Below are 26,278 nucleotides of genomic sequence, written 5' to 3'. Positions count from 1 at the left end.
ACAAAAAAAAACATTTACAGACTGAAGGGCATACAATGCACCAGGAATTTCCAAGTAAATCCCTGGGCAACTGGCAGCCATTTCCATTCAGCCTCAGGCTTCCTTTTATTTCTGCACCAAAACATTTCCATAGTCCAGTGATAAAAACACAAGATTGAAAGGGTTTTTTGATGCTTTTGACACCATATATTCATCTACAGCAAAATACACTTTACATCAGTTAATTAAATTGCAAGGGACAAACAGATTTTGGCGCAGATTCACAGCAGTTAAATCCATGGCGCAAAATTACTCTGGCAATTCAGCTTTAGTGATGAGCAAACTTGCTCGGATAATGTGTTCTCCATGCATGCTCGTGTGTTAATAGAGTATCTTCAGCATGCTTGAATACTATGTCTAGTGCCCGCGGCTGCATGTCTCACGGATGTTCGATAGCTGCCACACATGCAGGGATTACCTAACAAAAACAATCCCTGCATGTGATGCGGCTGTCGAACATAGTATTCGAGAACGCTAAAGATACTCTATTAGTACGTTCGCTCATCACTATTCAGCATACTCACTCCATTTTAGGCACTCTGAACCTGGGGCAAAGCCCCAAACCTATACAGATGCATACATAATATACATTCGCACACACACACACATACACTGGGCACTAAAGCTAAATCAATTAAAAAAAAATTATATGAAAAATTGGGTGGAAGACCTAGCTGATCTCTCTGGTGTGGAGCGGAAGGTATAAGACGACCTCGTCAGTAATAAGTGCCCAGGTCTCGAATTTAAAGTCCTAATATGCAAATAGCCTTTTCAAAAGGAAGAGAACTTTATCTCTGGCGCCACCTACTGGATGTAGCAATCCTAAAAAGTATATAAACCCCCAAACCTACCCTCACCTAGTCAAATCAGATCTCCTGCTTTGCACTGAACAGGGTAATAGTCCAAAACACTTGTCTGCAAGCTGTTTTTGGTTGACGACTTACATTGACTTTTAGTATTGCTATATCTAATAGGTGTCGCCAGAGAAAGGGGTCTTCCTTCTGAAGGAGATATGTGCATATTTAAATTCCCAGAGGAGCACTGCATGGCCTATACGTCTCCTTACATTGGCTTGGCACTCTTCGCAAGGAGAAAAGTTCTCACTTAAACTCTTGGTCAAAAGTCCTATAATTTTTCAGAATGTTTAATTTCTCAGAATATTTTCCTCATGGTTTTCCATTTAAGAATAATAATAATAATCTTTATTTTTATATAGCACTAACATATTACGCAGTGCTTTACAGGTTGCACACATTATCATCGCTGTCCCCAATGGGGCTCACAATCTAAGTTCCCTATCAGTATGTCTTTGGAATGTGGGAGGAAACTGGAGTACCCGGAGGAAACCCATGCAAACACAGGGAGAACATACAAACTCTTTGCAGATGTTGTCCTTGGTGGGGTTTGAACCCAGGACTCCAGCGCTGCAAGAACAAGAAGTGTAAAAAAAATAAATAAATAAAAATATGTTGTTGGAATTGGAAGAGATGCACAGAGAGGGGGAACAGGAAAGAAAGAAGATGACAGTGACCTGCCCTATGGACTAGTCATCCTCTTGGCAAGGTCTGTGTCCGGCTCATAAAAAGTACATTTTATTCTGAAGCTGCGTTTTGGATCAAAACTACGGTGTCAGATAACAGTGCCTATCAATCTCCTGTAAGATTCCCCTTAATGATGCTGAACTGCAGCACAAGACAGTCCATGAGCAGGTGACGAGCAATCTCTGGTAGGAAGCAGCCAGATTTTACTATTCTTTTACATCACCTTAAAAAAAAACCCTTACATTTGAATGGATTCAACTATAAGTGGTTGAATTAAAGCCATTAGTCCACTATATCATGGCAATAACCAAGACAGATATGGAAAATATCCAGAGCTTCTATAATTTCATCCCCCAAGGCAGATGCAAATCCTGCAATGTAATTGCTGATACCCAAGCAAGCTGTTAAGTGCACATAGCCCGATACCAATGTACATGTGGGGGAATGTGTTGCCGGTACATGTAGCAATGGGGAACTTGTTGCGGTACATGTAGCAATGTCCTCCTGGTGCACCACGAATCTCCATGCTTGGAAGAGAATAGTTGTGCTGCCGAAGACAAAAACCCAAAATGAAAGTTCCCACTATGATAGGCAGCAGGGGGTGCCGCTCGGACATCATCTCGGAGATCTCCGTCAATCTAAATTTAAGTCTTTAACCAACTGAAACGTGAATAGGTGAACTGTACATTACTTGCCCATCAGGCTCCCAGCTTGCTATTTTAATGTCATATTCATACAGACGATATTCAATATTCAGCTCGACAATGAGCTCAGAAAGGCAAATGAATCCGCAGCTACAAAAAATTACACATCACACAAAAACAAGTAAAACCCCCAACTCTTAACATTTAATGTGCGGGTTGAGAGCCACTTTGTTTTCCAAAGACTTAACAAGTAAGCAGTGGGAGCGAAATAACTAGCAGGCACGTTATAAAATAAGGCCTTTTGTGCCAGCACCTAGGAGTCGTACCAGCACAGTGTGATGAGGAATAATTGATGTATATCTCGGCCCCCTTTATTATATTACAGTGTTTTGTGAGTCACATGCCTCGTTATGTAATGCAATCCAATGAAGAACACAAATTACTGCACAGGAACCTAAAATAATAGGCCACGGGTTAATTGAAAGCAATGCTCAAGGTTTCGTAACTCCATAAAACTTATATTTCAACAGTAAAACGTGACACTGGATGAGAGACCATCTTTTCATACATAATCAACCTCCAAGAATTCATTGTGCCTCTTAGGAAAATAAAATTGATAAAGGCCTAGTTGTTGTATACCCTTGTACTGTCACAGCCAGGGGCACTATTACACGTAAACCATGATACATAAGTCTGCATTTTAATACACAAGCCACGCTTACGACAGAGCAGCCAATTCATTTTTTTCTGATTGTCCCCACAGAAGTCGTATTCAGTCAAGGATCTGTAGTATTGCATTACACCTGTCTGATCTGGCTCATAAAGGGGTGTATGCATGTTCCCCCACAACGTTCCCAGACACTATGATGCCTAGAGGCGTTTAAAACGCATATGGAGAAGGGTTGTCCCGACAGGTTCCTTTTAAAGGGGTTGTGTTTCGTTAGGACACTTTGCAGTCAGTCGCGGCTTGCAGGCTCGTCAGAATACACATGCTGATTGAGGGAAAAAAATGGTTTATTAAATGACCGTGTGCAGCCAGCGATGTGAACCAGAAGTCCCATGTATTCAGGACATTAGGCTCTTCTACAACCCTGGGACAGTTTTCCCATTACTGTGGGGGTAAGGAGGCCACAAAACAAGTACATGTTTATTAAGACTGCTGCAAAACATGCTGTTCTTAATGCAAAGCAGCTGGCATGCCTCTTAACCCCGTCACGACAACATCACTGACGTTTAAATGGCTGGCATAAGCTTACCTGAACCCACTGCCCGCGCCTTCCCCACCATTGTGATGTTAATCGTGCATGTTGGGACTGCCATCTTTTATATCATGCCATAGAAGAAACTGAACCTAAAGGGGTTGTCCTGGATTTCGAACGCCGACCGTTAGTAATATACTCTGTCAGCATTCTGCATGGTGTCCTAGATACACAGTCATGTGAGCCGCTGTCTCCTGATTCTGGAGGAGCTGGTTGTAACCGCCCCAGTCTCTCAGAGACCTTCCCCCTCCTGCACCAGCCTCCCTGTGCAGTGCACAGTGCAAAACTGCTATACAGTCCCTGCCTCATCCATCCATCCTCACACATGACTATAGACTGAGGTTCTGCAGCAGCTGAAGTGTATTGTATGGTATATATGTAGATTCACGTTACTATAGACTCTTCACAGTGCTCATATGTCAGGAGAAATGTGGGGACATGTGAAGCTCTATCATCACTGTGGATGTGATGTGGGGACATGTGAAGGTCTATCACCACTGTGGATGTGATGTGGGGACATGTGAAAGTCTATCACCACTGTGGATGTGATGTGGGGACATGTGAAGCTCTGTCACCACTGTGGATGTGATGTGGGGACATGTGAAGCTCTGCCACCACTGTGGATGTGATGTGGGGACATGTGACGTTCTATCACCACTGTGGATGTGATGTGAGGACATGTGAAGCTGTGCCACCACTGTGGATGTGATGTGGAGACATGTGTAGCTCTGTCACCACTGTGGATGTGATGTGGGGACATGTGAAGCTCTGTCACCACTGTGGATGTGATGTGGGGACATGTGAAGCTCTGTCACCACTGGGGATGTGATGTGGAGACATGTGACATTCTATCACCACTGTGGATGTGATGTGGGGACATGTGAAGCTCTATCACCACTGTGGATGTGATGTGGAGACATGTGACATTCTATCACCACTGTGGATGTGATGTGGGGACATGTGAAGGTCTATCACCACTGTGGATGTGATGTGGGGACATGTGACATTCTATCACCACTGTGGATGTGATGTGGGGACATGTGAAGCTCTGTCACCACTGTGGATGTGATGTGGAGACATGTGTAGCTCTGTCACCACTGTGGATGTGATGTGGGGACATGTGAAGCTCTGTCACCACTGTGGATGTGATGTGGAGACATGTGTAGCTCTGTCACCACTGTGGATGTGATGTGGAGACATGTGAAGCTCTGTCACCACTGTGGATGTGATGTGGGGACATGTGAAGCTCTGTCACCACTGTGGATGTGATGTGGAGACATGTGTAGCTCTGTCACCACTGTGGATGTGATGTGGGGACATGTGAAGCTCTGTCACCACTGTGGATGTGATGTGGGGACATGTGAAGCTCTGTCACCACTGTGGATGTGATGTGGGGACATGTGAAGCTCTGTCACCACTGTGGATGTGATGTGGGGACATGTGAAGCTCTGTCACCACTGTGGATGTGATGTGGGGACATGTGAAGCTCTGTCACCACTGTGGATGTGATGTGGGGACATGTGTAGCTCTGTCACCACTGTGGATGTGATGTGGGGACATGTGAAGCTCTGTCACCACTGGGGATGTGATGTGGGGACATGTGACGTTCTATCACCACTGTGGATGTGATGTGGGGACATGTGAAGCTCTATCACCACTGTGGATGTGATGTGGAGACATGTGAAGCTCTGTCACCACTGTGGATGTGATATGGAGACATGTGACATTCTATCACCACTGTGGATGTGATGTGGGGACATGTGAAGCTCTGTCACCACTGAGGATGTGATATGGAGACATGTGACGCTTTATCACCACTGTGGATGTGATGTGGGGACACGTGAAGCTGTGTCACCACTGTGGATGTGGTGGGTGGGATATGTGACGCTCTGTCACCACTGTGGATGTGGTGTGGAGACATGTGACATTCTATCACCACTGTGGATGTGATGTGGAGACATGTGAAGCTCTGTCATGACTGTGGATGTGATGTGGGGACACGTGAAGCTGTGTCACCACTGTGGATGTGGTGGGTGGGATATGTGACGCTCTGTCACCACTGTGGATGTGATGTGGGGACATGTGACATTCTATCACCACTGTGGATGTGATGTGGGGACATGTGAAGCTGTGTCACCACTGTGGATGTGATGTGGGGACATGTGAAGCTGTGTCACCACTGTGGATGTGATGTGGGGACATGTGAAGCTGTGTCACCACTGTGGATGTGATGTGGGGACATGTGAAGCTCTGTCACCACTGTGGATGTGATGTGGGGACATGTGAAGCTCTCTCACCACTGTGGATGTGATGTGGGGACATGTGAAGCTCTGTCACCACTGTGGATGTGATGTGGAGACATGTGAAGCTCTGTCACCACTGTGGATGTGGTGGGTGGGATATGTGACGCTCTGTCACCACTGTGGATGTGATGTGGAGACATGTGAAGCTGTGTCACCACTGTGGATGTGGTGGGTGGGATATGTGATGCTCTGTCACCACTGTGGATGTGGTGTGGAGTGATTGTGCTGCTTTCCACAGATGAGGACACTGCTCTGTTATTTCCAATACTGGAGTGATGACTGAGGTCGGCGCTTGGTAGATTACTGACAGCCAATGAGTGTGCAGAGGGCGGGGCTGGACACTGTGGGCGGGCGGTGCCAGCTCTGGCCATGAGGTTAGATAATACAGCAAGGGGAGCTGTCAAGTTTGGTAGAGCTGCAGGTAAACAAAGTGTGCAGGGAATGAAGTGAAATTCAGGAGAAATAAAAGGCAGAAACAAAACAAATGTATAGGGGTGTTTTACATCACAATAAAGCACAGATTAGCTAAACTAAATAAATGTTTTTAACCCACTAGTGACCACCACTTTTTATTTTTAGTAACCTACCATACAAGTGAACAGCATCCCCCCGACAGGAGAATATTTAGCAGCTGTACACTATAGCCAACACCCTGCTGCATCAGTCACAATCAGTTTTGGCACCGACCAAGGCCATTTAGATGGGTAACAGAGTGTGGGGGCTCCCTCTTTACCCTGGGATCATGATTTTGTGGTCCTGATGGTTGCCATGGCAATCCACAGCAAAATAACGTCAGAAGTGACATTTAGGTGGTAAAAATAATATTTTTCTGCCACACTGAAAGCTCTTTGAGGGGTACGATTTTTACAATGGTATCACATTTGAGGGTTTTGCAATACACAGGACCTCCAAAGTCACTTCAAAATTGCATAGGTCCCTATAAAATTAGGTTTTGCAAATTTCCTTGAAAAAATGAAAAATTACTGCTACAGTTTTAAAGCTTCTTACATCCTAACAATATACAAGAATATTTTACAGTTGGTGCTGATGTAAATCAGACAGGAGATAAATCTTATTTATTAACTATTTTGTGTAGTCTGACTAAATAACTATCCCTTTAATCCAGATGAAGTCTTAAAATTGCTATTTTTTTTTTTAATTTGTCAAATTTCTGATATTTTTATTAACACAATGTATCGACCTAAATTAACCTTTAACAAAGTACAATGTGTCATCAAGAAAGTCTCAAAATCACTATCGTGTACCTACGATAAAAATTACAGACCTCTCCATTTAATATTATACACACATGCAGTGGGGAAAAGTATTTGATACACTGACGATTTTTTACGTTTTCCCACCTACAAAGAATGGAGAGGTCTGTAATTTTTATCATAGGTACATGTCATGATTCCCCAATGGCATGGGAACATCAGAAACACAAAATAACAGACTAGCCCTCGGGTGATGGAAACTCAAGCTGACCGTGACCTAAATCTACCACACAACTAACAGTAGCCAGGAAGCATTCCTACGGCTGCCTAGATGCCATGCGCCAGCCGGAGAACTAACTACACCTGGAAGAGGAAGGAACAGACCTGGCTTACCTCTAGTGAAATTCCCCAAAGATGATAGTAGCCCCCACATATATTAACGGTGAGTTCAGAGGAAAAGACATACACAGTATGAAGGTAGATTTAGCAAAGCGAGGTCCACTTACTAGATAGAGGAAGGATACAAAAGAGGACTTCACGGTCAGCTGAAAAACCCTTTCAAAAACCCATCCTGAAATTACTTTAAGACTCCTGTGTCAACTCATGACACAGGAGTGGCAATTTCAGTCCACAAGAGCTTCCAGTAACAGGAAATGACAAACTGTAAACTGGACAAAAAATACAAAACAAAAAGGACAAGAGTCCACTTAGCTGATCAGCAGACTGGTAGCAGGAACATGCAACTGAAAGACTCAGGTTACAATGATGACCGGCAAGGAAGTGACTGGAGAGCAAGGCTAAATAGGGAACTCCCAAAACTGATGGAAGCAGGTGAGCTGAGGCAGAAAAGAACACACAAGTCTCCAGTACCACCAGCCACCACTAGGGGAGCCCAAAAAGCGGATCACAACAGTACCCCCCCCTTAAGGAGGGGGCACCGAACCCTCACAAGAACCGCCAGGGCGACCTGGATGAGCCCTATGAAAGGCACGAACCAAATCCGAGGCATGAACATCAGAGGCAGTTACCCAAGAATTATCTTCCTGACCATAGCCCTTCCATTTAACCAGATACTGGAGTCTCCGCCTGGAAATACGGGAGTCCAAGATCTTCTCTATAACGTACTCCAATTCACCCTCAACCAGCACAGGAGCAGGAGGCTCAGCAGAAGGAACCACCGGCACCTCGTATCTCCGCAACAACGACCGATGGAACACATTATGGATAGCGAAAGATGCCGGGAGGTCCAAACGAAAGGAAACAGGGTTAATAATCTCCAAAATCCTATAGGGACCGATGAACCGAGGCTTAAATTTAGGAGAAGAAACCCTCATTGGGACAAAACGGGAAGACAACCACACCAAGTCCCCAACACGAAGGCGAGGACCAACCCGACGCTGGCGGTTAGCAAACCGCTGAGTCCTCTCCTGGGACAAATTCAAATTGTCCACCACTTGTTCCCAAATCCGATACAACCGATCCACCACAGCATCTACTCCAGGACAATCCGAAGACTCCGCCTGACCAGAAGAAAAACGGGGATGAAACCCCGAATTGCAAAAGAAAGGGGAAACCAAAGTGGCCGAACTAGCCCGATTATTAAGAGCAAACTCCGCCAACGGCAAAAAGGCAACCCAATCATCCTGATCCGCAGACACAAAACACCTCAAATACGTCTCCAAAGTCTGATTAGTTCGCTCCGTCTGGCCATTAGTCTGAGGATGGAAGGCAGATGAAAAAGACAAATCAATGCCCAACCTGGCACAGAATGCCCGCCAAAATCTAGAAACGAACTGGGTACCCCTATCAGAAACGATATTTTCAGGAATACCATGCAAGCGAACCACATTTTGAAAAAACAAAGGAACCAACTCAGACGAGGAAGGCAACTTCGGCAATGGCACCAAATGAACCATCTTAGAAGAACGGTCACACACCACCCAGATAACAGACATCCTCTGAGAGACAGGAAGATCAGAAATAAAGTCCATCGAGATGTGCGTCCAAGGCCTCTTCGGAATAGGCAAGGGCAACAACAACCCGCAAGCCCTAGAACAACAAGGCTTGGCCCGAGCACACACATCACAAGACTGCACAAAAACACGCACATCTCGAGACAGAGATGGCCACCAGAAGGATCTAGCCACCAAATCCCTGGTACCAAAAATTCCAGGATGACCCGCCAGCGTAGAAGAATGAACCTCCGAGATGACTCTACTGGTCCAATCATCAGGAACAAACAGTCTACCAGGTGGACAGCGATCAGGTCTATCCGCCTGAAACTCTTGCAAAGCACGTCGCAGATCTGGGGAAATAGCGGATAATATCACCCCATCCTTAAGGATACCTGTAGGTTCCGAATCACCAGGGGAATCAGGCTCAAAACTCCTAGAAAGGGCATCTGCCTTCACATTCTTAGAACCTGGTAGATATGAGACCACAAAATTAAACCGAGAGAAAAACAACGACCAGCGCGCCTGTCTAGGATTCAGGCGCCTGGCAGACTCAAGATAAATCAGATTCTTGTGATCAGTCAAAACCACCACCTGATGTCTAGCACCCTCAAGCCAATGACGCCACTCCTCAAATGCCCACTTCATGGCCAAAAGCTCCCGATTACCGACATCATAATTTCTTTCGGCGGCAGAAAATTTTCGAGAAAAGAACGCACAAGGTCTCATCACTGAGCAATCGGAACTTTTCTGCGACAAAACCGCCCCCGCTCCGATCTCGGAAGCATCGACCTCAACCTGAAAGGGAAGAGAGACATCGGGCTGGCGCAACACAGGGGCAGACGAAAAGCGGCGCTTAAGTTCCCGAAAGGCCTCCACAGCGGCAGAGGACCAATTGGCAACATCAGCACCCTTCTTAGTCAAATCCGTAAGAGGCTTAGCAACACCAGAAAAACCAGTTATAAATCGACGATAAAAATTAGCAAAGCCCAAGAACTTCTGAAGACCCTTTAGAGAAGTAGGCTGCGTCCAGTCACAAATAGCCCGAACCTTGACAGGGTCCATCTCAACAGAAGAAGGGGAAAAAATGTACCCCAAAAAGGAAATCTTTTGAACCCCAAAAACACACTTAGAACCCTTTACACACAGAGAATTCTCCCGCAAGACCTGAAAAACCCTCCTGACCTGCTGAACATGAGACTCCCAGTCCTCAGAAAAAAATCAAAATATCGTCCAAATACACAATCATAAATTTATCCAGATATTCACGGAAAATATCATGCATAAAGGACTGAAAAACTGAAGGTGCATTAGAAAGGCCGAAAGGCATTACTAAATACTCAAAGTGGCCCTCAGGCGTATTAAATGCGGTTTTCCACTCATCCCCTTGCTTAATTCGCACCAAATTATACGCCCCACGGAGATCAATCTTGGAGAACCACTTAGCCCCCCTTATGCGAGCAAACAAATCAGTAAGCAGCGGCAACGGATACTGATATTTGACAGTAATTTTATTCAGGAGTCGATAATCAATACAAGGCCTCAGCGAGCCATCCTTTTTAGAGACAAAGAAAAACCCAGCTCCTAAAGGTGATGAAGAAGGACGAGATAGAAACCAAAGGTATGTCCCCATGAGCCCCCCGACATCCCCAGCTTAACACAGACATAGTTTTCCAGTCCAGTACTGGGTTATGAGATTGCAACCATGGTAATCCAAGCACTAACACATCATGTAAATTATGCAACACGAGGAAGCGAATCATCTCCTGATGGTCTGGAGTCATACGCATAGTCACTTGCGTCCAGAACTGTGGTCTATTACAAGCCAGAGGTGTAGAATCAATACCCTTCAGAGGTATAGGAACTTCCAGAGGCTCCAAATCAAACCCACAGCGCCTGGCGAACGACCAATCCATGAGACTCAGAGCGGCGCCAGAGTCCACATAGGCATCCACGGTAATAACTGATAATGAACAAATCAGAGTTACAGACAGAAGAAATTTAGACTGTAAAGTGCCAATAGAAACAGACTTGTCAACCTTCCTAGTACGTTTAGAGCATGCTGATATAACATGCGCGGAATCACCACAGTAGAAGCACAAGCCATTTTTGCGCCTATAATTCTGCCGCTCGCTTCTTGACAGAATTCTGTCACATTGCATTTTCTCTGGCGTCCCTTCAGAAGATACCGCCAAATGGTGCACGGGTTTGCGCTCCCGCAAACGCCGATCAATCTGAATCGCCATTGTGATGGACTCATTCAGACCTGTGGGCGTAGGAAACCCCACCATGACATCCTTAACGGCATCAGAAAGGCCTTCTCTGAAAATTGCCGCTAGGGCACACTCATTCCACTGAGTAAGCACAGACCATTTACGAAATTTTTGGCAGTATATCTCAGCTTCATCTTGCCCTTGAGACAGGGCTATTAAAGCTTTTTCAGCTTGAATCTCCAAATTAGGTTCCTCATACAGCAACCCTAAAGCCAGAAAAAACGCATCCACATTGAGCAACGCAGGATCCCCTGGTGTCAATGAAAATGCCCAATTTTGAGGGTCACCTCGCAGCAAAGAAATCACAATCTTAACCTGCTGAACAGGATCTCCAGAGGAGTGAGGTCTAAGAGAAAGGAATAATTTACAATTACATTTGAAATTCTGAAACCGAGATCTATCTCCGGAAAATACCTCTGGTGTAGGAATCTTAGGTTCAGAAATAGGAGTACGTATAACAATCTTGTAAATTCTGAACCTTCGTAGCAAGATTATTTAAACCTGCAGCCAAACTCTGAGAGTCCATCCTTAAACCGGAGAGATCAGAGCCATTCAAGGATTAGAAGGAGAGAAAGGCAAGGCTGTAAATAGAGCAGAAATACAACTGAGCCAACTAAGTAGCAACAAGTGAGGAAAAAAAAAAAAAAAAAAAAATCTACAGACTTCTTTTACTCTCCTTTCTTCTGCCAATTACTTTAACAGTGGCCGGTCATACTGTCATGATTCCCCAATGGCATGGGAACATCAGAAACACAAAATAACAGACTAGCCCTCGGGTGATGGAAACTCAAGCTGACCGTGACCTAAATCTACCACACAACTAACAGTAGCCAGGAAGCATTCCTACGGCTGCCTAGATGCCATGCGCCAGCCGGAGAACTAACTACACCTGGAAGAGGAAGGAACAGACCTGGCTTACCTCTAGTGAAATTCCCCAAAGATGATAGTAGCCCCCACATATATTAACGGTGAGTTCAGAGGAAAAAACATACACAGTATGAAGGTAGATTTAGCAAAGCGAGGTCCACTTACTAGATAGAGGAAGGATACAAAAGAGGACTTCACGGTCAGCTGAAAAACCCTTTCAAAAACCCATCCTGAAATTACTTTAAGACTCCTGTGTCAACTTATGACACAGGAGTGGCAATTTCAGTCCACAAGAGCTTCCAGTAACAGGAAATGACAAACTGTAAACTGGACAAAAAATACAAAACAAAAAGGACAAGAGTCCACTTAGCTGATCAGCAGACTGGTAGCAGGAACATGCAACTGAAAGACTCAGGTTACAATGATGACCGGCAAGGAAGTGACTGGAGAGCAAGGCTAAATAGGGAACTCCCAAAACTGATGGAAGCAGGTGAGCTGAGGCAGAAAAGAACACACAAGTCTCCAGTACCACCAGCCACCACTAGGAGAGCCCAAAAAGCGGATCACAACAGGTACAGCTCAACTGTGAGATAGAATCTAAAAAAAAAAAAAAAAAAACCCAGAAAATAACATTGTGATGTTTACATAATTAATTTGCATTTTATTGCATGAAATAAGTAATTAATCACCTACCAACCAGCAAGAATTCTGACTCTCAGACCTGTTCGTTTTTCTTTAAGGGTATGTTTCCATGGTCAGGAATGGCTCAGTATTTGTTCAGGATTTGACGCAGGTGAAATCTGCATCTGGGGTCACTGGCAAGTCACCGGCGTTTTTGATGATTTTTTTTTTTTACATGAGTTTTTTGTCACTTGAAATAAAGCTTATTGAAAGATGGCTTCTGGGAAGGAAAAAAAAAGTGATTTCCTGTTTGCAGATGGGAAACGTGCAGTGTCAGTAAACGCTGCAGGTTGGACGCTGTGTACATCTGCAGCATCCAACTCGCAGCGGCCAGATGTTACGGCATAATGGATGGGATTTCATGAAATCCCAACTCCACTATGCGTTCAAAGGCGGTAGACCTGCGTAAATGGACATGCGACGCATCTTTCCAGACCGCAGCATGTCTATTTACGATGCAGAGATGCTCAGTCCCCGCAACCTAAATTTCCCATAGACTATCATTACATGGGGTCAAACCGCATCTAATTATTAGTCACATGCGTAATAACTGCGGGAACGCAGCTTACTACGCATGTGTGCTAATTTACATATGTTGAATCTTGTGTCACATCCGGAAGTACGTCACGGGCCGGTGTCACACTTGTGAGTGTGTTGCAAGTGTCTCGCATCAACACCTGGCGCTGCCGCTCGGACCGACGTGTGGACTGCATACAAATACATGCAGCCGCACACTCCGGTCCCGAGCGCAGGGTGTTGATGCGAGAGACTTGCGTGAGTTTCTCACATCACACTCGCAAGTGTGACACCGGCCACACAGGAATATTTAATGTCCTTTATTTTTTTTTACCAATTAAATAATCTTTTTTTTAAAAAAAAATATATATATATGGCGTGTGCTGCCACGCAATTTTCCAAACCAGCAGAGGGAAAGTCAGCGACTGGGTGCTGATGTTTATAGCCTGAGAAGGGGTAATACCCATGGAGCTTCCCAGGCTCTTAATATCAGCTCACAGCTGTATACTTGGAGACTCGCTCTTCCTACTCGCCCTGTAGCGGTGGCAAGTGGGGCAATAGTTTGGGGTTTAATGTCACCTTTGTATTCTAAAAGGTGACATCAAGCCCAGCTTAGTAATGGACATGAGTCTATGAGACACCTATCCATTACTAATCTTATAGTTGTTACAGGTTAAATAAAGACACAGCAAGAATAAAGTCTTTTAATGAAATAAAACCACACATTTTTCACATCTTTATTTTTCTGCTAATTCCCCGAATCCCTGCAAAAAAATAATAAACCAACACAAATACTCCCTGTTCCGACGTAGTCCTTAATAACGAGTGTCCCACGATGAGTCCTGCTCTGCTACATCTGGAATGACTGCCACCTGCACTGCAGTTCTCACTATTAGCTGATCGTGAGAACCAGCCCAGTGACCGGAGGTAACCCCGGCGGTCACGTGCAAGGCATTTCTCTCGGTGAGCTCAGTCATCGCAAGAATTGCAGTGGACGCGGACTTCCGGCGGTCACAAGGTAAAAGATTATTTAAATTAGTTTGCATGCGTAGTACGCTGCGTTTCCGCAGTTATTACGCATGTAACTAATAATTAGATGTGGTTTTACAGCATCTAATGATAATCAATGGGAAATTTATGCTGCGGGGATGGAGCATCTCCGCATCGTAAATAGACATGCTGCGGTCTATAAAGACGTGTCACATGTCTGCATACGCAGGTCTGCCGCCTGCATCTCAGAACGCATAGTGGAGATTGGATTTCATGAAATCCCATCCATTATGCTGTAACATCTGGACGCTGCGGATGTACGCAGCGTCAAACCCTCAGCGTTTCCTGACCGTGGAAACATACCCTAAGAAGCCCTCCTACTCTGCACTCATTATAAAATAGTAGACCTGCACTTAGCTAAGATGGGCTACAGGACAATAGGCAAGCAGCTTGGCATACTGTTGGCATAAAAATTAGAAAATGGAAGAAACCCAAGATGACTGTAATCTTCCTTGGTCTTGGTCTCCATGCCGGACCTCACCTTGTGGGGCAAGGATGATTCTGAGAAAGGTCAGGAATCAGCCCAGAAATACACAGGAGAACCTGGTCAATAGTATGAAGACAGCTGGGACCAGAGTCTCAAACATTATCATTAGTAACTCACACCCCTGCTCCCCTCACAAGCCCTAGCCGTCTTTGTGCCACATCCGAACAATGGATCGTTTTGTACAATAAAGAAGTGAAGAATCGTGGGTGAGTGCTGCATTTTTTTTCTTAGAATTTTTGATTATCATTAGTAACACTACGCCGTCATTGATTAAAATCTTGCAGGGTGCACAAGGTCCCCCTGCTCACACCAGCATATGTACAGGCCTGTTTTAAGTTTACCAATGACCATCTGGATGATCTAAATGCAATAAAAAAAAACCTGTCAAAACATATATACCCCAAAATATATTAAGTACCAATAAAAACATCAGACCACCAAGGAAAAAGATAAATCGCACACTGCTATGATGGAAAAATATAAGTTAGAAGGTCTGAGAAAATGGTCACAGGCCAAACTAACTTTTTTATTCTTTAAATGTGTGTATACTTGCATGCAACGTGGTGCGACATATTAATATACTTGCCTAAAGCCACTTTTTCTGGTGTCCAGCGCTGTTCTTCTCTACTTCTAAGTGACATCACTGCAATTGCAAGTAGCCGGCTCGTTTTTTGCGCTATGCACAAGCCGGATGTTTCTTTTTTTTTTTATTCTATTTTTTTTACTTGAAAATGGATCCCAGGGCCTGAAGGAGAGTCTCCTCTCCTCCAGACCCTGGGAACCATCCGGGACCGCTCCCTGCACCATATGTGGCGACCTCAGATCTCCGCACACGTCATATAAGATGACCCCTGACTTATACGGCGAGTATATGCCAAACTCTATATTTTAAATGGAAAAGTTGGGGGGCGTCTTATAAGCAGGAAAATACGGTATATATAATATCTTGATTCTCACTAATCAAGAGCTGATTATATTCAAGAATCAGAGCTCCAAGCCAAAATGTAGTCATTGCTATGTAGATATGCCAAGAGTGGAAGTTCATACAATGGCATCAGCACGGTTTTCTATCTAAAACTAGGAGTAGGCGGTACTTCTGATTAAAGCAATTAAAATAAAACTTGGAAGCGGCAGAGATAAAAACAACTGGGTAAAATTGACATACACATTTGTAACTTGCAGCAAGCTAGAACATTACACTCAGCCCACACATGTACCGGGAACGTGAAGCTGAAACAGTCAGCTAATGCTAGGTGGCCTTTCCTAGAATTCACTTGCAAGGAAGACTTAACCATCTTAACACATGGAGACAGAGTCTACAACTCATTCTTAAACTTTGACAAAGTGTTTACCGTATTTTTCGGATTATAAGACGCACTTTTATGATCCCCAAAATTAGGGGGAAAATGGGGGTGCGTCTTATAATCTGAACACTGTTCTTACCGAGGGGTCAATTTTGCAGGCCCAGAGCTGGGGGTGTTGTGGCGGTCCTGCAGTGTTCGGTGGTGGTATGGTGGCGAGCAGGGTCCGGCTTCTCACTCGGCGCAGATGGAAGAAAGCCGAGATCTCCAGCCACGCCTGCCTCTACGCGATGTCTGTAGGAAAATGGCAGCGGATGCTGTGTAGGTGCAAATGGCCCGGCCTCGACGATGTCACCGCTGGTCAATGATGCTGTGCTCGCAGCAGCTCATTCACCAGTGGTTTTGAGTCTGGACGGTCGCATCTTGACACCATCCAGATTGAAAAGTGTTTCTTCCCCAGACATGGATTACGGTGTGGGACAGAACGACTGACAGGGATGGTATATTGTTGGTTTTTTTTATTTTTATTACAGGAGATCGAGGGGCTTTGGTGAAAATAGGCGTTAGGTGAGTATAATGGTTTGTTATTTTTAAATAAAGTAAAACTGTATTTTGTTTTATTTCTAATAAAGGACTGTATTCTGGCTGTGTCTTTAATTAGATACAACTATAGAATTAGTAATGGTTAGGTGTCTTATAGACGCCTCTCCATTACTAACCTAGGGGCTTGATGTCACTGGATAATACAAAGGTGACATCAAGCCCACAAATATGAACATCACTTGCCTCTGCTACAGGGCAAGTGGGAAGAGCTGGGCAAAGCGCCAGAATTTTTAGGCTAAAGGGGGGGGGGGGCTGTATCAATGGCCCCTCACCAGCCTCCAGCTGTCTGCTTTAGCAAGGCTGATTGTCAAAAATGAAGGGGACCCCATGCAGTTTTTTTTTTTTAAATAATTAAAAATAAGGCGTGGGGACCACTCTATTCTTGATAACCAACCTTGCTGAAGCTGACAGCTGAGGGTTGCAGCCCCCAACTGAGTTTTGCCTGGCTATAGAAAATACGAAGGAGCCCATGCCGGGTTTTTCATTCATTTAGCTATATCGCAGGCGGCGGGGGTGAGGAATCCCTGCATCATCCGCTCCTGCTGTCACTGTTATTAGCGGCAGCAGGTGTAGGTTCATGGGAGTAATATTCCAAAAAGCCCCCATCTGTCATTGTTCTGACTTGAATATAACTCATTCTCCTCTGCTCGCACCGATCACCGACAGAGCAGGAGAGAATGATGAGAGCCATCTTCAGCACCAGGCGCCGGGGAACAGCGCTTACTGTAGTGCTTCTTCCCCGTCGTCGATGCATGTCACACGGATAACAGCCTGTGTTCTCCGTGTGCGGGACGTTTTGCCGCCCATGCTGAAGGTAAGAAATGGACATGTCTACGTGTGGGGCACACTGACACACGGTCCGTGGAAACACACTGACATGTGCACAGACCCATTCATTTGAATGGGTCTACGTGTGTCAGTGTCTTCGGTACGTGTGAAAACTGTCACCACACGTAACAGACACGGATGTGGGAAAGAGGCCTAAAGGGGAGATAAGAATTTTTCTCCTCCTCTGCAGGGATGGATGGTGACTGGTGGAGGGAACTATCTCGGAACTGCCTCCACCAATCACATATCTTTCCCTGCACACTATTTAATGTTGCAACTACAGTACTCAAGTCCGAGATCCTTTTAGGAAAGGTGAGGTGAGAAAACAACCCCCATCATCCTTCAGAATATACTGTATCAATGGGTATATTCTGAAGGATGATGGGGTTCTAGCCATATTTAGTGTAAATATACACTGTAATGTAGTGTCCAAAGTGTTTATTGCAAATGTGACAACCACCTCCCTCATCTTTCAGACTACAGCCATGTATACAGTAAGTGGGTGTATTCCTGACGATGACGGGGGTGGTAGTCACAATATACAGTACTGCAGGCACTGTACTGTAGTTCACAGATCCCCCATAACAGAGCGTCATCCAGAGATAATATTTTTGTACTTTATTAAAGGTTTTTGCACACTATTTGGCTCAAATTATTATTTTTTTTATTTTCCTCTCTAAAATCTAGGTGCGTCTTATAAAGCGAAAAATACGGTATATATATAGCCCGAATCAGCAGGTGAATATTTTATTATATATATATGTATGTATATATATCATATTACAATATATTATATAAATTGTAACACACATATAAATACATATAGATAGTTTTCAACTTTGACACTGCAACAGAAAGAAGGAAAAGTCGTCGAATTATGAAACTCAAAGGATTGATAGACAAGTTAATGATGATAAAAATGGAAACAATCAAAAGATCTCAATTTATTCAGTATGGGAGTATGAGCGTCATGCACAGAACCACACCCACTTACACGCCTTGGCAGCCATTAGTGAGGCTATTAATTTTGGTCTTAGGAATGTTTATATGACCAGATCTGAATAATGGGAGACAAGTCCCCAGACGCTGCAGGCAAAGTTAGCATTTTGGGCCGTGCATGCTGTTCATTGTAGCACAAGCAACATGCGGCCTAGCGTTATGTTGAAAAATGGCTGCTGGGACACTTTGGATAATTGGCCAAATACACCATCAAATGAAAGTAATGCTGAGATAACAGTGTACCTGGAATAAAGACTAGAAGGGTCTAGCTGCCGTTCATTATGCCTCCATAATCCCAGGAGTAGGATCAGTATGACATTCCCTTGTGGAACCCACTGTCTCAGATTTTTAAAAAATGGCGAATAGTAAACTTTTCTATACTGCAAGCGATATTAGCTGTCACGTACCAAGACTATAGCAATCATTTTTTTATACAAACTATCAAAGGGAGTTTGAACAACACTGCGCTCCATGCCAGATGTCCAGCTACAGGATTTAATTCCATTGACCTCACTCCACAGATCTCAACGGCATGGTACAGAGCAAGATGGCAATGGGGGCTGGAATGGAGGTCTGTCCTCTTAGGCTACTATCACATTTCCGTTTTTTTTGAATCCGTCACAATGCCTCTGCACGACGCATCGACGGATGCGTCAAAAACAGTGAAAAACGGATGCAACGCATCCAGTATTTCGACGGATCCACTAGATGGTTTCGTCGAAAAACTGGATCCGCTGCATCCGTTTTTACCATCCGTTTTCCATGCCTTAAAATGGGAGTCTCCCAAATGTGATTGGCTACTGGAAAATAGGGAAACCAATATATTGACTGGATGGCTGTCTTCAGGCTGGCAGGAGTCTTGCTGGCACATTTGGGGGTGACGCCCCAGGCCAGGATTATAGAGATTTGGGGCCTGTCTGGCCAATTGGCTACAAATTCCTGGTTCTGAGCATGCTCGTGTAAAAAAACGGATTCTGTCATACAACGTGTCATGACGGCTCCTGCGTCCATAGGCTTCCATTCTAGTCAACGACGTATGCCACAGGATCTGTCGCGACACGTTTTCCCGACGCAGACAAAAAACGTTACATTGAACGTTTTTCCAGACTACGGTCCGCCAAAACACGACGGATCCGTCGCACGACGGATGCGACGTGTGGCCATCCGCCGCGATCCGTCGCTAATACAAGTCTATGGGAAAAAACCGGATCCTGCGGGCACATTTGCACCATCCGTTTTTTTCCCCAAAACGACGCATTGCAACGGATCTGAAAAGACGAAAGTGTGAAAGAGGCCTTAAGTGATGAGTCCTGCTTTTGTCTTGGACAAATGGATAGCATGAGATTGATCTGGAGACCACGTAGGCAACGCAATGAAGAGGCCTTCACGCGAGAATGAGAAAGTGCCTTAGGAGCATAGAGACTTAGCCAAAAGCGATATATAGCTGAAATTGCCACAAAAGGAGGCTCTACAAAACACTGACTTTAGGGGGGTGACTAGTTATGCACACTGAAGAATTAAGTTATTTTGTCTTATTTATTGTTTGCTTCAAATAAAAAGACGACCAAATGTTCACAGCTGTAGGCATGTTTTTTTTTTTTTACATGAACTGATGCAAACCCTAAAAGGGGGAATAAAAAAAAAGTGAAATTCCAGGTTATTAGGTAGTAAGAGACGAAAAATGCCAAGGTGGGGCGGGGGGTTGAATACTTTCTCAGGACACTGTGCTAGATACTGAATAATTAGAGATGTTTAAAACATTTTGTTTGCATTTTTATATTAATTAACGTTCCAGTATTTCTCATAAATCCATGACTTTTCCTTCTGGTTGTACTTTCAATGCTGAGGAGTGTGTGTGATGATTCAGCTCTTACACGTGCGTCATGCTGGAGATTGTCAAGAACAAATAAAGGTAACATATTTGATTTGTCACTAGCTTGAGGGACTTTTAATTCTAAAGAAAATCTGTCAGGACAATTTTACTAAGGAAATTTAGTTGTGCAGTAATCCAAAGAATTAAAGATTGGAAGCTACATGCAAATAAGCTTTGAAGTGCATTTGGGTGTGTTGTTCTACTTGGCACATTGACATGCCCTCATTGCCCTTCCAGGCTATATTATATGGTGGTCCAAAACTTGTTGCAGCCTGTTACTACTGTACAGGTATGATTCTTATTAACCCCTTCACGACATGCGCCATACTGCGCATGTCATGTCCCTCCCTTTGATGTGGGCTCCGGCCCTGAACCCACACCTTTCCTGGCACATGTCAGCTGTTTTCAACAGCTGACATGTGCCCCTAACAGCAGAGAGTGGAATCGAGATCCACCAGTGGTCAGCCCAGCGGTCGGCACGCATAGCAAGTGAGCATTTCTGCTACACACAGGTGATCTGATCATCGCCTGTGTGTAGCAGAGGCGTTCGGATTATCGAGGTTTCTAGTCTCCCATGGAGACTATTGAAGCAAGGGAAAAGTAAAAAAAAAAAGAAAAAAGGTTTTTTTTAAATATTAAAAAATAAAATATAAAAGTTCAAATCACCCCCAATTCAAAATAACATAAAATAAAAAAATATGCATATTAGGTATCGCTGTGTTCAGAATCGCCCAATCTATCAATATAAAAAAAATAATTAATCTGTTCAGTAAACGGCGTAGTGAAAAAGAGAGTAAAAAAAGCCAAAATCACATTTTTTTTTTTTTATCACCACAACATTATAATAACGGGAGATTAAAAGATAGTATCCACACCAAAATGGGAAAGGGAGCGAGAAAAAGAAAAGCAAAAAGAAAAAGGGCGAAGGGGTTAATGTACTAGGACGTAACACTAGTTTCAAAAATAAAATCTTCCTGACAGGTTTCCTTTAAAAGTGTTGACAGTATATGATGAATATTTCATGGGTCCACACCAAATCCTGCCCAGCTGATACTCCTACTCCAGAACAGGATACTATTTAGACGCACCCATGACATTACTCATACACAACTTCTCTATTCTAAAGTTATGCCCTGATAGATATTAGCTGTACAATGCACTTATTACATTTGCTTTTGGCCGTTTTAGTGGCCTGTAACATTCATCTGTATTGGGGCTGCATGGTGCACAGTACAGACCGGTCCTGAGAAGCACCACAATGATCTAGATTCTGAATAATGTACCTGTGCTTATACATCTAGTAAGGGGAGTATTATGCATACGGCTGCACTATGACCTCCAAGGTCAAAACTGAACAGCAATGTTAAGCAATAGGTGGTAGCAAGTAGTTAAGGGTCCATTTACATGGACTGACTAAACGGCCACCAACTGGGAAATCCAAGATCATCGCGAAACAAGCCATCATAAGAACGCTCATAAATGATCAGTGCAAATGCTGAACCCCAAGAGATCGGTCATGTAGGCCATCACCCCACTGGCACTTATGAGATGAGAAATATGCTATCGGCTGTAAACAGCTATATCTACGTGGGCAGATGAACTAATAAAACTAAATATAAAAGAAAATACTTCCCAATATTTTGCCAAGTGATTATGACAAAAAAATAAATAAATAAATAAATCGATGATCGTACAGCATGGTCATTAACAGAATTAGTGAATGGATACGTTACAATCTCTTCAACGTCCAGCAGAACATTTGCCTTTACTTGCTTTAAAAGTGAAGACAGATCAAAGACATTCCCAAATACCAGTGATTGATGTCCGTACCTCTGCACTTAGTAAAATGTGCTGCGCTCAGCAAGTTATTTCAAACCATTAGAAATCTTAAAACCAAAGTGGTTCAGCAAAAAAGTTAGAAAATGTTACATTACAAGCATGTTGAGAAAATAAAATCATCTACATATACTTACATTGTATGTCTCCAACTTGACCCGAATTCTGAAGGTGTAGGATCGGAAGTTGGCATTCTGAAATACCTCCTCGTATGCCTGTTCATTCTGCAACAAGAAGAACGCCGTGTTTAGAGGGAACGTAGAGAAGCTGGCAGGACAGGCTCGCTCTGTCCAGGAACTAATTGCACCTTTAAACTTGGCAAAATAGAACAGCAGTCATCAGGGGGAATAAAAGGTCTTTTCTTTCTTTCCAGAAGGAAGGTAGACAACAAAGCATGTGCTCAGGAGAAGTGCGGACACCCACAGACTACTTTTAAATGAAAAGCAGCAGAGAGCACTTTTACCCTCTGGAGAGAAAAGGGAATCAGTTGGCAGTCAGATATATAGACAAAACCTCTGAAATGGACAAACTACTATTTGCTCTGCCCCATCCCACGGCATGGCTTATACACAGCACACTCAGTCAGTCACCTTCATACAAGGGGCATACTAAGGATGCAATCAGGACTCTACTAGCAAAAGTAATGCATTAAACCAGTGCAGCACATAAGTAAATGGCCAGATTCAAAGGACGGAGGACAGAGCCATCAGGTCAGCAAATCACTGCGACATATATTGGTGATACATAAGTAACAAAAGTGTATTGATGACCGGAATGGATTAATATTTATATCGGACTGATACCTCACTTAGGCCACACCCCCTGAGGAAGCGACATTTAAACGCGAAACACACGTTTGGGTGCGTGGCCGGGGACTAGGCAGGATGCATCACTACAATGGGTAATTATTCCCGATGTTATCAATATTACTTTTGACAGGTACAGGGTGCAACAGAGGGATTTAGAGGCTTTTGTCTTGCATGCACATTGGTTTGGTTATTGGATACCTAATGCCAATGTGGAATTACTGATACGTACAGGCATGTGATACCTCTTCTATTGCCCCTGGAAATGGATTACATATCCTCTTTTCCTTCTGTTTGCACATTATTCTAAATCCTGACCTTTTCTTCGGCCCGTTGTTTACACCTATGGATTTAATCACTCTTTGACTAAAACCCATGTATTACATTTTTGTAGTTATGTCTTATTATTTTTAGTATGTATTTGGATTGTTTATTTAATTGACGTAATGAATTTTGATGATTTTTTTTATTTGCTTTTTTTGACTCGGTTTTCTCTTTGTCTTTGCATTGTTTGGAGAGTCGCCATTTACAAGGGTATTTGCTGTTACATTACTGGTTATTATATGTAAAAGTATATAGTATTCAAAGTATACTTTGGGAGATGCTTCCATATCTATGTCCCCAATGTAGAACAGTTGCCTTACCATGGACACCTTTCACGTGGAAAAAAATATTATTATTATGTTAGTGGTTTCCTTTAGTTAATAAAATTGCTCCAAGCTTCAGGCTGCAATCCTCATCCAATTTTAGACCCCCCGATATGCAATCTGCAGCCTCATCCAAGCGTTAGAATTTTCTCTGGTGGGTGCATGTCTTCCAGTCATACAGGCTGGGCACGAGGTCAGTGTGTTTAAAGGGTTCAGTGGTCTACATTCGCTCAAACCTATCCGCACAGCTCCTATCTCACACTTGTATTCCTTTCCTTCATTGTGTATTTATCCTTTTCTATAACCTGTTCTTCGTACCTTTCCTGGAGACTATAAATGCTTTCTCAGCACAGTTAAAAATCAGTGTACAATACCCTCTCATTCCCAGCTTTTATCTTTAATGTTAAATTAAAACAAGCATCTAAAATAATCGTTCAGCGTTTCATCCAGAAAAGTATATTGTCTCTTCAGAGAGGAAGAGGACTCAAACTCAAGCATGAAAACGGAGATTTTGGCTTTTATCCTAGGTTATGTGGCAAGGTTCGTTAGAGGGTCGATATTGACTATTACGATTGCTAATTCCTATAGGTGGCGATAGAGTTCTAGTCCTCTACCTCTCCGAAGAGACAATTTGCATATTTCCCAGAGGAGCATTACAAGGCTTAAAAGTCCCCTCACCATGGCATGTCCTACTCCGCAAGAAAAAAACATTGCCCGTTGAATTCAGAAAAGTGGGACGATTTTTTTTTTCACTTGTCTTTTGTGTGCAGTCTGTATACAATTCGTTTTTTTTTTTTTTTTTTTACAACAGCTATTTATTTACAAGAGGATTTAAAGTTTCCTATGTTACAGAATTGCAATGTATCTGTAAAAATCCGATGCTATAATGTGGCTCCATATGGCATCCAATTTTTTTTTTACGCACCTATAGACTTGAATGGGCAAGTGTCAGCCGATTTAAGAAACCAGTGCATGCTGTGGGAGGTTTTTCACATTCAGTTAGTGAAGAAAAAAAAAATAAAAAAAAAATAAAAAAAATCACACTTCTGCCCTGCCTCCATTGAATAACATTGGCAGACTACTTAGAAAATTACTTAGCTTTGCACTCAGCATAGATTTTTCTTTTTTTATGGCGCATTAGCTTCACTGTGGAGTACAGCTGTCAGCTGATTCACACTGCCCAAACAATAAGCAGCATGAATCAGAGCCTGACTGCAAGATGGCAGCCAGATATATTTCAGAGAAAACATTTTGAAGATCTGTCGGGAACAGTGATGAGAGCAAGTGCTCGTTACTCGACTTTGCTTAAGGTGCTCAGGTATGTATTGAGTATCTCGGCTGCTCGAGTGACATGTTCGAATCCCTGCGGCCACAACATGCGGGGGACTGCCCGTGAATCTCCGCATGTTTTGTAGGTATATACCAAATGCAAAACATGAGAGCGCGGGGACTCAAACTTGTCACTCAAGCACCCGCAATACTCGGTACATATCCAAGCACCCTAAACTTGACCTCATCACTAGTCGGGGACCATAGACAGGCAAGGTTACAGACAAAGCCTCTGGCTGTGTTTGACCCTCAGTGCTCCAGGTAATTGACAGGTCTCTTCCATGTGCTGGGAAGATCTTTAACCCCTTTCTGACCTCGGACGGGATAGTACGTCCGAGGTCAGAAGCCCCGCTTTGATGCGGGCTCTGGCGGTGAGCCCGCATCAAAGCTGGGACATGTCAGTAGTTTTGAACAGCTGACATGTGCCCGTAATAGGCGCGGGCAGAATCACAATCTGCCCGTGCCTATTAACTAGTTAAATGCCGCTGTCAAACGCAGACAGCGGCATTTAACCGGCGCTTCTGGCCGGGCGGCCGGAAATGCGCGCATCGCCGACCCCCGTCACATGATCGGAGGTCGGCGATGCTTCTACATTATAACCATAGAGGTCTTTGAGACCTCTATGGTTACTGATCCCAGATAGCTGTGAGCGCCACCCTGTGGTCGGCGCTCACAGCACACCTGCATTTCTGCTACATAGCAGTGAACATCAGATCGCTGCTATGCAGCAGAGCCGATCGTGTTGTGCCAGCTTCTAGCCTCCCATGGAGGCTATAGAAGCATGGCAAAAGTAAAAAAAAAAAAAAGTTAAAAAAAATTTGAAAAAAAAAAAAATATATAAAAGTTTAAATCACCCCCCTTTCTACACAATCAAAATAAATCAATATAAAAACAAAACAAACCTACACATATTTGTTATCGCCGCGTTCAGAATCGCCCGATCTATCAATAAAAAAAAAAAGCATTAACCTGATCGCTAAATGGCGTAGCGAGAAAAAAAATTGAAAAGCCAGAATTACGGTTTTTTTGGTCGCCGCGGCATTGCATTAAAATGCAATAACGGGCGATCAAAAGAACGTATCTGCACTAAAATGGTATCATTAAAAATGCCAGCTCGGCACGCAAAAAATAAGCCCTCAACCGACCCCAGATCATGAAAATTGGAGACGCTACGAGTATCGGACAATGGCACTTTTTTTTTTTTTTTAGCAAAGTTTGGAATTTTTTTTC

The 26,278-nt window shown here is 43.7% G+C and overlaps 1 protein-coding gene across 1 annotated transcript in view; it reads right to left on the bottom strand.

Annotated features, from left to right (window-relative positions):
- The window catches only part of RPA1 (replication protein A1), a 92,163-nt gene that overhangs the window by 1,238 nt on the left and 64,647 nt on the right, over positions 1–26,278 (bottom strand). The window contains exon 16 of the mRNA XM_077294480.1: positions 22,404–22,490. Coding sequence (XP_077150595.1) covers positions 22,404–22,490 — 87 coding nt within the window. The remainder of the gene's footprint in view (positions 1–22,403; positions 22,491–26,278) is intronic.

The sequence above is a fragment of the Ranitomeya variabilis genome, chromosome 3, assembly GCF_051348905.1.
Source record: "Ranitomeya variabilis isolate aRanVar5 chromosome 3, aRanVar5.hap1, whole genome shotgun sequence".
Classification (NCBI taxonomy): domain Eukaryota; kingdom Metazoa; phylum Chordata; class Amphibia; order Anura; family Dendrobatidae; genus Ranitomeya; species Ranitomeya variabilis.
The sequence above is the reverse complement of the archived record's forward strand: the minus strand, read 5'-3'. Positions and strand labels throughout refer to the sequence as shown.